This window comes from Podarcis muralis, chromosome 2 (genome assembly GCF_964188315.1).
Source record: "Podarcis muralis chromosome 2, rPodMur119.hap1.1, whole genome shotgun sequence".
Classification (NCBI taxonomy): domain Eukaryota; kingdom Metazoa; phylum Chordata; class Lepidosauria; order Squamata; family Lacertidae; genus Podarcis; species Podarcis muralis.
In genome coordinates this window covers 6,078,488-6,095,517 of record NC_135656.1, presented here as the reverse complement: position 1 = coordinate 6,095,517, position 17,030 = coordinate 6,078,488, and the positions used below count along the sequence as shown (strand labels likewise).

Here is a 17,030-nt window from a genome sequence, read left to right as displayed (position 1 = left end):
GTTCTCTAATGGTTAAGGTAGGAATGGCTGTTTTTATTTTGGAAATGAGAAGCACATGATTTCGGCAACAATAACTTGAAGGGAACAGAAAGTTCACATGGCAGAAATTGACAGTGTTCTCCAAACCACAAGTCCCAGGGGATTTCCTCCCCCCCCCCCCGCCGCCTGTTCTTTCAGTCACCTCTTCTATGATCCTCTGATAGCTTGTAGGTTTTCAAATATTCCTTAAAAGTTTTTCCACATTTGTCGAAATATAGACTTTTATATGCCTAGCCACTAGTCTAAGGGCTCCTGTGCTTTTAACAAGGGCATGGCAGGAGGCAATTCAACTACCAAAGCTTTCTCCTGTTATAGAGCTATAATGGGGGGGTCAACACCTGCTGAATGTCTGCCTGCAGCTTTTAAAGGCCAGAAAACAGGTAACATTCAGCTACGGCTGTCAACTTTTCAACTCACAGCTGCAACTGTGGCTTGTGGGGAATCTTAGGCCCAGAAGCCAAACCTGTCCTCAAGTCTTCTTTGCCTGGGCTTACCTCTCACCAAACCTGCTCCACACCTTCCATAAGTACTTTTACCTGTACAAAATGTGTTCTTGAACTACAATAACACATCTTGCTATCCTGGATGGAAGACAAAGTGCATATATGTGTGGGCTGTAGAAACCTATGAATTTTGTATGGCTGGAAAGTAGCTTACAGTCACATCCATTGTGCTTCTCTTTTACTTCTGGCCACACCCACCTTTGCCTCTGGCCACACACACACCATGGAAATAATGCAATCCTCAGGCTTGGAAAAAACCTTTGCCACTCCTGATCTACAACAAGTAAGGGTTCATCCACACTTCCACTGCTTTTCCCAGGGAATCCCGCTGTTTACCGCTGGATCAGAACAAACATCAGTCAAGTTTTCTGCAGATTGACATTTATTCAATCTGGGAGCCAGTGTGGTGTAGTGGTTAGGAGCGGTAGACTTGCAATCTGGTGAACCGGGTTCGCGTCTCCGCTCCTCCACATGCAGCTGCTGGGTGACCTTGGGCCAGTCACACTTCTCTGAAGTCTCTCAGCCCCACTCACCTCACAGAGTGTATGTTGTGGAGGGAGGAAGGGAAAAGGAGAATGTTAGCGGCTTTGAGACTCCTTCGGGTAGTGATAAAGCGGGATATCAAATCCAAACTCCTCTTCTTCTTCTTCTATTCTGATTCAGCAGTAAACAGGAGGTTTTTCTGGGGAAAGCAGAGGGACTGAAGAAGCACCTCGTGGACCTGTGCCTAGAAATCTCAGGACAAATGGAAGAAATCGCATGACAAAGGGATGTGTGGATGAGCCCTAACTGGTGGTCATTTATTTTGCCATGTCATAAAAACCTTCACATGCTAATTTCAGCAGAACAAGTCTGCAGCCACAGAGGCTGGTTGAAAAGTTCACAACTCTAATGTTTTAGAAATGGGTTGGAAGGTGGGAAGCAGAGAGGCATGGAGAATAACTGGGAGTTGGTTGTGTGATGCTACCCACTCCCTTGTAAATAGAACTGCAGTTGCGGTACGTTCTCTTTTAACTTTTGGGCCTTAGAAAATTTGGCTATGATGATGATGATGACGATTAAAAATCTTTGTGTATTTCTCCCCTTTATCATATTCAGGGCTAGAAACTTGCTTGATCCTCAGAGCTTTGAAAAGCTGTCAAATTGACAGGATTGTGGTCATGCAATTGTCCAGCTACATTGGCTGCAGATGTACAGCATGATTCTTGGTAGAGGGAACAATAATTGCCACGTGTCACAAGGGAAACTTCGGGAATCATTCTTGCAAAATGCCTGTTGGTGAGTCTGCAAATGGGGGTGAACCAGATCTAGCTGGTGTTCTGTTAGGTGAGGAAAAAATTGTGGTGGCCATTCTAGGAGGATTGCATCCCTTGGAAGTGTAGAAGATCAAAGCAGCAAATCTATCGTGAGAAGGTTGGTGAGAAACTCTGTAAGAAGATCGACAACACTGCAGAAGTGATGAATTGACATGAATGCCCGCCTAAGGTGCCCACCCAGGCTGAGGAAAATAAACTATTTGTGATGGGCTGGAGAGTTGTCCAGCCCTACCTATACAGGATTTTTTACCGGATCACTGACACATTTGGAACCTCTGTCACTACCACCATGCAGCACCTCATCAAGGATACCCTGATACACTGATGTCTGTGAATCTGGAGACCTGATGTTATTGAGGCAACATAAGCAACCAGCTTTCTGTCCTCATTAAGCTCCAAAGTACCAAATCCCTCTTTCTTCTCATAAAACCTGGGAGTCGCAAAAGATGGTAGACCCTCCTTTAGTGGAAAGTCCATTTTTTCTCCTCCTCCGTAAGTGTTGGACCAGTAAATAAAGGGAGAGTGATGTTTTAGTGGCCATTAGGGCTAGAAAGCTGACAATTCTTCTCCGGGTCAGATTTATCTGAGCCAGAGGAGAATCTGAGAGCTTGAAAGGACCCATCTCTCCTTTGAGTCAGGCTTTTATGAGCCTCATCTGAGTCAGAGCTTGTTTCCCTGGCATCTCAAGCAGAGAAATCGCATGGCAATATGTACCACAGCTGGAAGAGAATTCTTATCTTGACATCACTTAAGCCCTCCCCGTCTGTCGCTGACCCTCAGCCACAATCCTGCTCAGTGAGCACTTACATGCTTCAGCCAGCTCAGCTGCGAGAAGGAGGCTGCTGGAGCCTTAAGAAGAACAACTGTGCCAGAAGAGGCCCTCTGCAATCTCCTTCCCACCCAGCTCAGAGATGATGAATACCACGTTCTCCAGCAAGGACTCTTACCCTCCTGGGGAAGCTGCTCCCACAGTGGACTCTCTCATCACCTCCTGCTGCACCCTAGTGACGGGGGCATGGGTGCCGGGGATCTCGGTGGCCACAGATGTCCAGAAGAACCAGCATGTGGCAAGGATGGTACAAATTGCTGTCCTTTGTGTCCTCTGTCTGACTGTCATCTTCGGGGTGTTTTTCTTAGGCTGTAACTTGCTGATCAAGTCGGAGAGCATGATCAACATGCTGATGAAAGACAGGAGAGCCTCCAGAGAAGTTGAGGTGGTTATCATTGACACTTAACAATGGAAGCGGACAAGGGGGGAGAATTTCACCAGCCTTTGGGAGTTCAAGGATGTTTTGCGGAGTTGGCTGTTAGATCCTTAAGTTGCTACTCTTTAATGGATGCTAGAAAATGAGGTGACAGGATGGAAGTGGATTCACACAGAGAAGGATGTGCTTGTCCAAGACGTTATTTGGAAATCTATGCTCTTCCTACTTATTTTTTTCTCTCCCCTTTGGGTGGATTTTCCTACACAGGGACTTCATAGAGCCTGTCTGGGTTTCAAAAGCTGTACAAAAAGCCCAGACCGAGGGCAAAGGAACTGCAGTTTTGTGCCGAAATCTTCATGGAATGGGCTCATCAGTACGTTTTTGTGATCAATGTTAAAGCCTGCACCTGACTTGAGACTGCGTCTCTTTGCTGCTATTGCGATTCTGGTTTGTCTTGAGGAAGAAGCGCAGCCACACCCTGGGAGAAAGAGAGAGAGAGAGAGAGAGAGAGAGAGAGAGAGAGAGAACACCCACAGAGATACTTGAAACGCATCCAGATCATTTGAACTCTGCCAAATTGGCTGCATGTCAGAATTACCCCCATTCGTAACCTAAAATGGCCAATAAGCATGGTCGTCCCTCTGCCGAGAGACCCATGGTTGCTATAAGCTATTTCATTGTTGTTAAATGTCATGTAAACCCAGTGAGGGTGTGTAGCAGTGCTGACAGTGATGGGTTGTTTATTGTGTCCTTTCCAAGCCTATTAAATAGGCACAGAAATGGTTCTGATTTCTGTTCAGTCTCGACTCGCATCCATGCTCCTTCTGCAGGTCCTGGATACTAGAGTTCAAAATGAGAAAGGCTCAGCGACGAAGCGTGTGACTATGTGAGGTACACAGCAGTCGCCAACAAAGGTATTTGGGGGTAAGAAATGAATTTTGGCCTGAGGTTATTGAGAATTGCATATTTAGACAGAGTAATGTAAAAATAATTTTGCACCTGTCCTAAGTACCATGTGCTGGGGGGAAAATGACATAATTTGCAATGTGTTGAAGTTAGCTCAAGAGAAGGGATCCTTATTTATGGTGGACATTCTCATTACACTTTCTTCTCTGATAAGGAGGCTTTTCGGATTGGGGTGTGGGCTCAGTGCCAGATTTACGTATAAGCTAAACAAGCTATAGCTTAGGGCCCCACTCTCTTGGGGGCCCCCAAAAAAAATTAAAGGAAAAAACAACTGGATGTACATTTCCAAAATATAAGATAAAAAACAAATAAAATAAAACCTACATACAGCAAGTGTTTTGTGTTGTGTAGGCTCCTTTGATGTAAGCAATGGGCCCCGCCCATTAGTGAACTACTATGGTGATATTGATATTATATTAAAAATGCATTGTATTAACTGCAATGACATTGTACAGGTTATAACACTTAATTTCATATTAATACAGCTATTTATAATTATTAGTTTGCATCATATATTTACACCTGTTATTATTTCATGTTATAGCAAGTTTCTAGAGACTAGATTATGAGTCTTTGTAAACTGTGTTTCTAAAGGAACTTTTGTTATTGCCAAATGCCAATGTGTTTGCAATGTTTTGTTACGAATAAAATATCATTTTAAGTTAGAGCTTAATAATTATTTCACTATTAACATACTTCTTAATTGTATTTCACTATTAATATATTTCTTCTTAATTGTATTTCAGTTCAACAATTACTTTGATAAAATGCGTATTTTGTTATGTGCAAATGGCTTTAGATAGCTATTAGGTCTATAAATTACCATACAGCATATATTCAACACAAAAAACTGTGACAATTTGTTGTTGACACAGGACAGCTGGACATATAAAGGGCCCCATTACCTTCAGTAGCTTAGGGCCTCATCAAACCTAAATCTGGCCCTGGGTGGGCTACAGACAAACCACACTTTGTACAACTGACTGACTGCTAATAGTTCACGATTGTTGGTTGATATTTCATCGGTGGAAGCTCATGTCAGGAGAAGGACTCCTGAGAGCTGTCATTACTCCCCACATTTGGAGATGGATTCCCCATCAGGTCTTGCTGAAGGTGACATTCACCAAGCTGTAAGAAGCAGACTGTGGGACAACAATAACGTAGAGAGAGAGAGAGAGAATGAGAAAGAGGGAGATGAAAATTTATTGGGGGGATGAGAAGCCTTGGGGAGGAGACATGTCAGCATTGGCTACCTGCCGCTTGGATTCCTATTTTTTTTTATTAAATAATATTTTATTAAGTTTAACAATAAAAAACAACCACAAACAAAAGAGAAAAAACAACAACAATAAACACAAAAAAGATATTTAACATACAGAATTTCACAATACAGTACAAAATACACAATACAAAACTACAAACATTTAACCTAACAAAGGAAAAAAATAAAGTCAATATACACACAAACAAGTAAGACACATATCACTCTTTTCTATTTTCTTATCTTTAATAACCTATTTTCCCGACTTCCTCACGCCTCCCTTTTTTGTATCCCTTTTTAGCAGTTAATTCAGCAAATTCATATCCTGTTACTTTATCTTTACTTTTATTAAATCCCAAATTTATAATTTCTAATTTTTATCTTATTACTAGAGCCCCTTCATTTCATTTCAATGTCCTCAGCATTCATACATTTTGCAATATTTCTGTAAATAGATTTTAAATTTCATCCAATCTTCTTCCACCGACTCTTCTCCCTGGTCTCGGATTCTCCCAGCCATCTCCGCCATTTCCATGTAATCAATTACTTGCATCTGCCATTCTTCCAAGGTGGGTAGATCTTGTGTCTTCCAATGCTCCTAGTTCCTTCCCTATACCCAGCATAGCTGCTGTTGCTCCACACCTCTTCTAGTAATGTTTAGCTAAACAAAATGGGCTTGCATGAGATTCTTAATCTCAGGGTTGTGGGTTTGAGACCCAAGTTGGGCAAAAGGTTCCTGGACGAGAAGAGCCTTGATGTCCTTTCCAAGACTAAAATTCTATAAAGACCACCAACATGATTCTGAGTGCGCAACTGTTTCTTTCAAAGGGAATGTCAGAATGCAAGTGAAAATAAAATGTCAGGCTTTAGGAAGAAATCTGTTGGAAAAGCTTGAGCAATGAATTTTGCTTTTCCATTCCTGCTCTAAGGCTGCGTACACAGGTAGCCTTCGCAATGCGAAAACAACAGAGGTTGTTTTTTCACACTGCACTTTTGTAGAAAGTGGTTTGTAACTGTACACACCATCCCATGATGACGTCATCTAAAGCAGTAGCTACTCTCCATGCTGTCTGTACACAGGAAGGTATCTTATCACGCTAGTGTGCAATGCTGTTCTCTAACCCACCAACCCCAATATCTTTTCCACATATCTTTTCAAAATTAAAATTATTTTTCAGTCTTTTGAAAGAGGGGGGCTGGGAACAGTTGTACTGATGTACCAATATACAAGGGATATACAGAGAGGATCACTATACAGAGTACAGTGGTACCTCAGGTTACATACGCTTCAGGTTACAGACTCCGCTAACCCAGAAATAGTGCTTCAGGTTAAGAACTTTGCTTCAGGATGAGAACAGAAATCGTGCTCCGGCGGCACGGCAGCAGCAGGAGGCCCCATTAGCTAAAGTGGTGCTTCAGGTTAAGAACAGTTTCAGGTTAAGTATGGACCTCCGGAATGAATTAAGTACTTAACCCGAGGTATCACTGTATACAGTATGCAGAGGCAGCTAAGTTACTGTACTGCTTCTTGTTTTGCTTATTTCATGCACAGGCAAAAAAAGCAAGAGAGGTGCCAGCAGGTGAGAAGGTGCCCTGTGGGCACAGGTTTTTAACAAGAGCTTGGGAAGTACGGTGGTACCTTGGTTTACGAACTTAATCCATTCTGAAAGTCTGTTCTTGAACCCAAACTGATCTTAAACCGAGGCACACTTCCCCTAATGAGGCCTCCCGCCGGCGGTGCCCTTCCACCGTTTGGATTCCATTCTTAGACTGAGGTAAAGTTCTCAAACTAAGACACTATTTCTGGTTTTGCGGAGTTTGTAAACCAAATCGTTCTTAATCCGAGGTACCACTGTACATTCTTGCACAGCTGTCAACTTACAGATTTGAAAATAAGGGACCAGCAGCCAAAATAAGGGACCTGCAGCCTCACCTGTTCCAGACACTCCAGTCTTCCTGTCCTCCTGCAGTCTGGTCAAACTCATGCTGGTAGCTTCGAGAACACTGTCCAACCAACTTTGTAACCAGAGGTTCAACTGACTAGAATCTGAATCACATGCACCACAAGGCCTATGCAGCCTCAACTTAAGATGGCTCCCCGGCCTGGCTTTGCACTGCAAAGTTTGCAGCAGCACGTGCAACAAAATGGCGTCCAGCATTCAAAAAAACCCTCAGCTTGCATTAACTAGCCACACACAAGGCATGCAAGCTCCACCCCCCAGTCGATCTTAGACTTCTTATTGGGTGAGCAACACAGCCAAGCAACACAGTTGGAGCCTCCCTCCTCCCTGGCCGGCAGGGAGGGAGGGAGAGGAGCTGCTTCCTTTGAAATTTAAGGGACATCATTTAAGGGACATCCATCAATAAGGGACAGCAGTGGGGCATGGCGCTGGAATAAGGGACTGTCCCTTCAAATAAGGGACACTTGACAGCTATGATTCTTGGCACAAAATTGATTCTAACCGTTCCAGTAGAATGGGCTTTAGATTGACAAATTATGTGGGACAGGAATGACGTGGGGATGACGTTGTGTGTACAGCATCCCCAAAAGGCTCTTGAATGTACATTACGACATAGTGCGTACACACCCTGTCCGTTCCATTTGCAGGAGGAAACTTGCTTTTCTTCCAGACTGGTGGTGTGTTGGACAGTCAGTTTCCAGCAGGGATTTTATGAGATAGTATCTCTGGCCAGTAATAGCACTAAGAGGTTGTAATCACTTTGACAATACAGTACATGCAAGACCATATATTGCAAAGATGCTCATCAGCGATTTAAACTGTTACGCATTAATCAGAAGAAGAACTGCAGATAAGATTCCCCTCTCTCGGGGAAGATCTTTGTCGCTTGCGAATACTTCTTGCCTGTCCTAAATGTTGATTAATAATCGAAATAGAGAAGGGGAATTTTGACAGAAACAACATTTTTCATTTGGATGTGTGGCCTTACTCCCACGGGATCAAGGTTTAATGGGCCCACAAAGACAGAGACTGAAACTAGTCAGGAAAGCTGCCAATTCTGGCATTGGAGGGGTCTGGACTAGTTGATCCTCATGGTGCCTTCTAAGACTAGGATTCTATGATTCTAAGATTCTGGTGAAAGCAGCAAACCCGGGTTGTCAATTTTTCAAGTAGCCATTGCAGCTCTGCCTTGATGAGTAGCAGCTTCCTCCTGTCTCTTTCCCAAAGCCTAGTTCAGGCATAGGCAAACTCAGCCCTCTAGATGCCTTGGGACTATAACTCCCATGACCCCTGACCCCTGGTCCTGTTAGCTAGGGATAATGGGAGTTGTAATCCCAAAACATCTGGAGGGCCGAGTTTGCCTATGCCTGGCCTAGTTAGTGCTTTCCCAGCTTTGGAAAGGAGGTGGGAGGCTCTAGGGCCCTACCAGAGCCTTGTGCCTTCTTCCCAAAGTCCAAAGCCTTGCTTCCACCAAAATATAGTGGATCCCACCGCTGTATCCCAATTGCAGCAGATCCCACCTATGTACATACTCTATAATATATATTTTCAACAACCACAGGTTATACAGACACTGGAGAGACCTGTCAGGAGTAAGCATGGACCAATGGTACCAAATAGTATGGGAAACAGCCCTACTAGAAAAATTAACTAATAAACTGAAACTGACACGGGGACAAACAGAAGACGCCTTTATCAGAAGGCTCCCCTTTATCACACACACAGCCCAACAGGACAATGACAATAATCCACCAACAGCATACAAATCAATATGGCTAACCTGATCCAAAACACCCACCCACCTCACTCACACACGAAAACAAAGATCACCACAGCCAATCACAAGCAAACAATCACACCCTAGGCCAGTGTTTCCCAACTGGTGTTCCGCGGCACACTACTGTGCCGCGAGACGTTGCCTGGTGTGCTGTGGGAGGGAGGCGGGCGAGTCGCACGGCGTCTCGGCGTCGGGCGGCAGCGAGCCCAGGAAGCGGCCCAGCCGGCCGGGGTCGCCCGCCTGCAGCAGCGCCTCGCACCCGCACGAGACCTGCTCCGCCGAGAAGCGGGCGAGCGCGGAGGATCGGGCGTGGCGGAGGCCAGCTTGGAGAGGACGCAGCAGCCATCGCCAAACCCGATCCTCCTCCTCCTGCTCCGCCGCCGTCCTCTGGCTCTCGGCCGGGAGGAGCCTGCGGCGACGGGGCGGGCGCCGAAGTTGGCAGAAGTTGGCGCGCCTCCTCGGCAGCGCCTTCGTCCTCCTCCTCCTGCCTCTGCTCTCCTCCGGCGGCGGGGGCGCGCCGCCCTCCCCGGCCGGGGGGCTCAGCGGGGCCCGCGGGGAAGGAGGCCATGTTCGCGGCGCGCGGGATCGCGGCCCCCCTCGCCCGCCTCCGGCCCGCTCCCCTCCCCCTGTGCGCTGCCCTAGCCGTGCGGGTCTCCTCCCCCTGTGCCGCCGTCCCCTTTCCACATCCTAGGAGCCGCGGTCCGCCTACCGCCCCCGGGCCGCGGCGCGGCTCCCAGCCCGGGCTGGCCTCCGCCTCCTGGGACGCGCGCCCACCCCCGCGGCCCCCCAAACTTCGGAGCAACTCTCCAGACGCTTCTCCCCCGCCTCGGTCTCCCTCCTTTCCACTTCTCTTCCCCCCTTCCTTCCCTCTTTCTTTCTCTTTCTCTCCCACCCGCCTTTCCTTCTATTAACTTTCCTTTCCCCTCCCTTCGTCCTTCCTACTTTTACTCCTGGGCTCCTCCCCCCTTTGCGCAGCCACAAATCAATCTCTCTCTCTTTTTTCCCCTCTCTCTCTTCTTTGCTCAGACGCAAAAAAGCGCCGCTTTTTGGAAATCCGGACTGCTGTCCCCGCTGAAACGATACTTTAAAAAAGGAAGAACCCACTGGCTCTTATTTCTGTTTAAAGCAGTAGATCCCGAACTCTTTTGGCCCACTGCCCCCTTGGTTCCACATCCCCCAGTGTCCCCTATGCTTACTCTATAGAAAGCATTACAGGGGTTAACGCGGCTCGCTAAGGAAGATATTAATAGAATTCTGCATTTGGGGGGAGACCCTAACAGTCATCTACCATTACCTTCTATGCTGTTACTATTTTTTTATTTTTTTTTACATAAGTAAAAAGTGACCTTTCCCCATCTGGCATGGTGGTGTGCCTCGAGATTTTTTTCATGACACAAGTGTGCCTTTGCCCAAAAAAGGTTGGGAAACACTGCCCTAGGCCAACCCCAACCTCTCTCACCACCAAAGGAACACAAGTGAACAACACAAGCAACGCTGACACCAAACTCTACATACATTAAGCATAATAGAAACACCACCACCTGACCCCACCCCCATCCATCTTCCCTCCCTCCACCCCCTTTCTTTTTCCTTTTTTTTTTTCTTCTCCCCCTAATGCCTCAACAAATGAAATGGATTTGTAAAAATGTTGCATGGGGGGGGGGGAAATACGAGGCACTACACTTCTGTAAAACAAGAAAATCCTAAATAAAATATTAAAACAACAACAACAACCACCACAGGTTATATTTTGGTTCTTGTGTGAAGGAAAAATTAAATACTTGGGAGACTCAGGCAGAAGTTGAAGAAATAAGAAAGATTTATTTAACAGAACAAAGTGGGTAAAACAGGAGAAAATGAAAAGTTGAATTGCTCAGCTATATATGCTTATTCAGCATAGAGTTGCAGTGCCTTTGATGAGTCTAACCCCTGAGGTCTAGAAACTTGCGGCATGTGCACATGATCTTAAAACACAGTGAGGTGATTTCCCTCCCCATGCATTTCAAGTGGTGCTTTACATACCAGAACTTGACTTGATTCCTTGCATGTTATCTGATGTGTTTTCCCACACCTGCAACCACCCCCTCTCCTGAACTCCTATGAAGCCATCACCTGCACGTGTGTTATCAGTGGTGCGTGTGCAATGGGTGTCTAAACTATACACACTTAATGAAGACTCGGAAGCCAGCTTGAGGGAAAGCACATGCATCAGCAGTATTTCTCAAGAGACTGCAGGGTGCTGATGGATTGTGGCTCACAGCTTCAAACCACCGGAGTCTTTGTGGGAGTGGGAGTGGGCTGGAGACGGAGCAAATGGTCTTGTTTACCCAGCCTTGGTCTCTTCCTTTCCTTCGCCTCGGTTGCTCAGGCAGATAAAAGAAATGTTTCAATCTCCTTGTAGCGGAGACTGAAATAAACTTGACCCTGATTCCCTACGCAAAAGAGAGTCCCCTCCTGGCCCTTGCGCTGCGGAAGCTTTGTAGCCACACTAATCCAAGGCCGGAGGAGATTAGCGCAAATTTGTATTTCATGTTTCCCAGTTAATCCCTGCAGAGTGCTGGCTGCAAAAACTTTCCTCACAGAAGAGGATCAGAGCCGTCGCCTGCGGTGAGGAACAGGGCCAGTGACGGATGCTGGTCTCAAATCTCCTGGGTTTAATTCGAAGACACCAGGGACAGCAAGATTTTAAAAAGAGGAAGTTTCTCATACTTCGGCTGAACAGCAACCCCCACCTCCAAGCACACAGGCGAGAGGATATCATTGTCTGTGTCACCTCCATGTGTGGAGCACATGCTAAATACCAGCTTTGTATGGCTGAGTTAATCCAGAGGTGGGCAACCTGTGGGCGCTCCAGATGTTGGGGCTGCAGCTCCTCTCATCCTTGAACACTGGCCATATTGGCTGGGGTTGGTGGGAGTCCCATGACTTCTGGAGGGCGCCAGGTTTCCCCTACTTGAGTTAACTCATGAATGGCCAACTAGCAATCTGAATGCTGGACCTGGTCTCCAAGCAGGAACTTTGGCAGGTAGTTAGATTCAGAGAGTTCAGCTCCACCGCAGCACAAATCTGCATAAAATGTGCATGTGGTCATTTATATGTGGAGGTGAATTTCAGTCTTGGAGCAAAATAAGGTGGTGATTTGCTGGAGTCTCACCGGCACTGTGCTTTGCAGCCCTGTATGCAAAGCAAAAATAATATTTTCGATGAGTTGAGAAAGATAGAAAGTGGAAAGGAGATCCGGGGTAAAAGATCCAGGCCTCCTGGAACACTCTGTGCTCCTATAACAAGAACCCTTGCCTTGGAGGCAAATTTGTCTGCCTTGTGGCAGCTCTACCAATTTTAAAAGGACTGCCCAGTGCCCAGAGATTCATTTTGAGGCAAAGAACAATAGGCTGGATTCAGCTGAGTTGTTGCTTGCACAATAATACAAAGTCAGTTTATGCAAAGCGACTTTTTCTTTGCCCCCCTCCCACCTGTGCCCCTGAAATCTGCTCTGGAGGGTTGGGGGCAGGTTTAAGGGATGTTCAGAGGGAGGAGAGGGTGGAAGTCTTGGTCCGCAAGTGGACTTTGTTCTTGGCATACATATGCCATGTTGAACGCCACCCAATGTTTTCAAGTTGCAAGAAATATATTCCACACTTTAAGGTAAAGGTACCCCTGACCATTAGGTCCAGTCGCAGACAACTCTGGGATTGCGGAGCTCATCTCGCTTTATTGGCCGAGGGAGCCGGCATACAGCTTCCAGGTCATGTGGCCAGCTTGACTAAGCCGCTTCTGGCAAACCAGAGCAGCACACGGAAAAGCTTGTTTACCTTCCCGCCCGAGTGGTACCTATTTATCTACTTGCACTTTGACGTGCTTTCGAACTGCTAGGTTGGCAGGAGCAGGGACCGAGCAACAGGAGTTCACCCTGTCATGGGGATTTGAACTGCCGACCTTCTGATCGGTAAGCCCTAGGCTCTGTGGTTTAGACCACAGTGCCACCTGCGTCCCTCATTCCACACTATTACATTCCAAATCCAAAAGTAGTTCATCAAACGTACCCAGGTAATTCTTGGCATCTTCACGTAAAGAGCCAGCAGGTGATGAGAAAGTCCAAAGATCACAATCTACTGAAATGCAGTCTTGGTGTAAAGGGGAAAAAAGCCATTGGCCTATGAAGTACGGGACGCGGGTGGCGCTGTGGGTTAAAGCCTCAGCGCCTAGGGCTTGCCGATCGAAAGGTCGGCGGTTTGAATCCCCGCGGCGGGGTGCGCTCCCGTTGCTCGGTCCCAGCGCCTGCCAACCTAGCAGTTCGAAAGCACCCCCGGGTGCAAGTAGATAAATAGGGACCGCTTACTGGCGGGAAGGTAAACGGCGTTTCCGTGTGCTGCGCTGGCTCGCCAGATGCAGCTTTGTCACGCTGGCCACGTGACCCGGAAGTGTCTCCGGACAGCCCTGGCCCCTGGCCTCTTAAGTGAGAGGGGCGCACAACCCCAGAGTCTGTCAAGACTGGCCCGTACGGGCAGGGGTACCTTTACCTTTTACTATGAAGTACCTAAAGCCCCCTTAATCATATTGTTGGGATATTTTAGATGAATTGTGCTTCCGGAAGACTCGGAGATAACAACTCATTATTAACAGCAGCCCAGATGGCTATATGTCAGGAATGGAAAAAGCCAGACCTGCCCCCCCCCCCCCCGGCTTCAAGGGAGGCCTGGAGAGCAAGCATCTGGGATATAGCTTATATGATTAAATTAACAAACATAATAAAGGTCAGCAAGGAAGGCAACAAGATAAGTTTGTTGAGAAACTCATACATTTTGTATTGGAACAATACAGTGCACGATGCAATTAATCCATATACATTATTAGGTGAGTATAGAATGACTCAGCAGAAATACAGTAAAGTTACAATACAGGATATGTAATGCTGGGCTGTGGAGTGTTAAATATGGCATTTGCATAGGGTTCACTTTGTTCCAGTTTAGTATCCTTGAACAGCTTTTTGAACCTCAAGTCACTTCTTTTTAAATGTTTGATTGTTATGAATGATCATCAATGTGAATCACATCACTGAATTTAAGATGCAGTGATAAGGACAGCAGATAATCTCCTACAAGGGAGAAAATTATGTATATTGAAATGGATTTATGGTATAGAATTTAGAGTAATTTTAGGGTTATGATGCATAACCCATCTACACTTGTTATCTTAAGCATCTTTGAAAATCAATGAAATGTTCTGTGTATTAGAAAATTAAAGTTGGGGGGAGTTAGACAAATAGTCTGTTCTGACAGACAGCATTTTCCTGTTTTTCTGTGCTACATCCCAATGAACGTTTCCCCCTCTGTGGCCACCAGCTGCTTTCGGGTATTTTGATTTAGACCTGGAGTCATCCAGTATAAGGATGATTTTTTGAACACTCAGGAGGAAGACTCTTGGAAGATAAAGGAAGCATTTTTCCCACATAGCACACAGCTAAAGAATGGAATTTTCTACCACAATACATAGTGAGAACGGATGCTGAATTCGATGGGCCTTTGGTCTGATGCAGCAAGGTTCTTCTGTATGCTCTTACTGGGGAATCGGCATGCAGGAAGCAGAGCTGTCAACGTTTCCCTTTTTTCATGGGAAATTCCCTTATTCTGAATAGGATTCCTCGCAAGAAAAGGGAAAAGTTGACAGCTATGGGAGGAAGGAAAGGCTTCTCTTTCACATGCCCCTTGTGTCATGGTCTGCTCTTAGGCCCCATATGCATTTAAAGCAATATCATACCACTTTAAACAGTCATGGCTTTCCTTCCGCAAAGAATCTGTAGTTTCCTCTTCCCATGGAACTGTGGGAATGGTGCTGCTAAACTGTCTGCTAAGAGGCTCACAGACTTTCTGTTTTCATGAGTGAAAATATCATTGACAGACCCTCCAAGTGTCTCTGTTTTCCAGGGATGTCCCTGATTTAGAGAAGCCGTCCTGGTTTCTAATTTGATCCTGGAAGGTCCTGTTTTTCCTTAGGACGTCCTTTTTTTTTCATCAGAGAAATACTGGAGGATATGGAGTTATCCGACCCCAGAGCCAAGTGAAGGCAGCCCTGTATAGGGAAGTTTTTCAATGCTTAATGTTTTATTATGTTTTTATATATGTTGGAAAGCACCCTGAGTGGCTGGAGCAACCTAGTCAGATGGGTGGCATATAAATAGTAAAATTATTATTATGGATTAGGATGTCCCTGTTTGCATCAGAGAAATGTTGGAGGCTATGCATTGGTTATCCTTAAGGAGGAAAACAACAATCCTTTTGTTTATCCCCAGGGGAGCATTTGCAGGATTTATAAAGGGGGACATACAGCGCCACCCGCTGGCAAGAGTGTAGACAAAGTAACCAGGCAGTCAACATCAGGAGAAAAATTCCTGCAAAATCTACATGGGTCAACATTTTAGAAATGAAGGCGACAGCCTGTAATAGTCTTGTGTTTCATGATTAGTGTTTCATATATAGTGAGCTAGAGAGGAAGCAGAAAAATAAACAAATCCATCGCTGCAGAGGCTAAAAGCTCAATAAAAAAAAATTAGTATCAAAAGTTTTCAGCCACCTGGAAGAAAATGCAGATTTAAAACAAATCTGTTAATTTTTCACACATCATGCAAACGAGCGCTTTTCAGAATTTCAAACTAATTTGTGACGAATAAATAAATAAATAGAGCATATGAAGTGAAGTGATGGCAGTCTTTCATTTAAAGCCTGATACAAACACACCATTTCCCTGTCTTATCTGTTTTTTAATAACTACAGTTTGAGTTTCCTTCCATGCAGATGAAATCTGCTCTCCTACCATAACCACATTTAATAAATTACATAAAATTGGTGCTATTAGTTCTTTTTATAAAATGAGGCTGTGTAACCATCTTTACCTGGTGACTCATTTGTTTTAAGGCTTTTAATTGCATCATGTTTCCCTGCACTTGTGATGGGACTATTTAAATCATTTTTGTGTTCATCTGATATTTGCTTTACCCCAACTTTGTCCAACCATTTGCTTCCATCAGCCAGGCCACCATAACTGTAATTTTAACAGCAGTCTAATGTGAACATAGGGGACGTGGGTGGCGCTGTGGGTTAAACCACAGAGCCTAGGACTTGCCAATCAGAAGGTCGGCGGTTCAAATCCCTGCGACGGGGTGAGCTCTCCCGTTGCTTGGTCCCAGCTCCTGCCAACCTAGCAGTTTGAAAGCATGTCAAAGTGCAAGTAGATAAATAGGTACCGCTCTGGCGGGAAGGTAAACGGCGTTTCCGTGCACTGCTCTGGTTTGCCAAAAGCGGCTTAGTCATGCTGGCCAGTAATGCAAGATCAGCACCGTAACCCCAGAGAGTCGGCCACGACTGGACCTAATGGTCAGGGGTCCCTTTATCTTTACCTAATGTGAAGGTGGTATTTATTCCCCATGCTATGAAAAGAGAAGAAAATAAGTCACCTACTGATTTCTGCCCATCGAGCTCCTTTTAAAGGTAGCACTTGGTAATATATAGGGATGCGGGTAGCGCTGTGGGTTAAACCACAGAGACTAGGGCCTGCCGATCAGAAGGTCGGCGAAAGTGCAAGTAGATATAAAAGGTACTGTTCTGGCGGGAAGGTAAACGGCATTTTCGTGCGCTGCTCTGGTTCGCCAGAAGCGGCTTAGTCATGCTGGCAACATGACCCAGAAGCTGTACGCCAGCTCCCTCGGCCAGTAAAGCGAGATGAGCACCGCAACCCGAGAGTCGTCCACGACTGGACCTAACGGTCAGGGGTCCCTTTACCTTGGTAATATATAGCTCTTCAGATTTTTGGACTACAGCTCCCATCATCCCTCTAGGGTTGCCGTATTCCAAAGCCCCCAAACCCAGACACATTTGGGGCTGTTACCGGAAAAATCCGAGGGCTCCCTTGGACAAAACAAAGACACCAACCAGGATAACTTGGAGCAAAACAGCAGCCTGTAGGCTTGGCCTTTATTGAACTGTTGCAACAGGGTGTTCCCCTCACT

At 45.8% G+C, this 17,030-nt stretch overlaps 2 protein-coding genes across 2 annotated transcripts in view; both read left to right on the top strand.

Moving 5' to 3' along the window:
- The first annotated feature begins 2,674 nt into the window (after positions 1-2,674).
- The window catches only part of PRPF40B (pre-mRNA processing factor 40B), a 47,592-nt gene continuing 33,236 nt past the window's right edge, over positions 2,675-17,030 (top strand). The window contains exon 1 of the mRNA XM_077923805.1: positions 2,675-3,977. The gene's annotated coding sequence lies outside the window, so the exon portion shown is untranslated. The remainder of the gene's footprint in view (positions 3,978-17,030) is intronic.
- Positions 2,770-3,093, top strand: LOC144327090 (protein reprimo A-like). The gene has a single exon (XM_077925300.1). The coding sequence runs from the start codon at positions 2,770-2,772 to the stop codon at positions 3,091-3,093; it is 324 nt and encodes a 107-aa protein (XP_077781426.1).

What these genes read in the sequence shown, in the direction of transcription:
- LOC144327090 (XM_077925300.1), top strand. Translation starts at nt 2,770, where the DNA reads ATGATGAATACCACGTTCTCCAGCAAGGACTCTTACCCTCCTGGGGAA.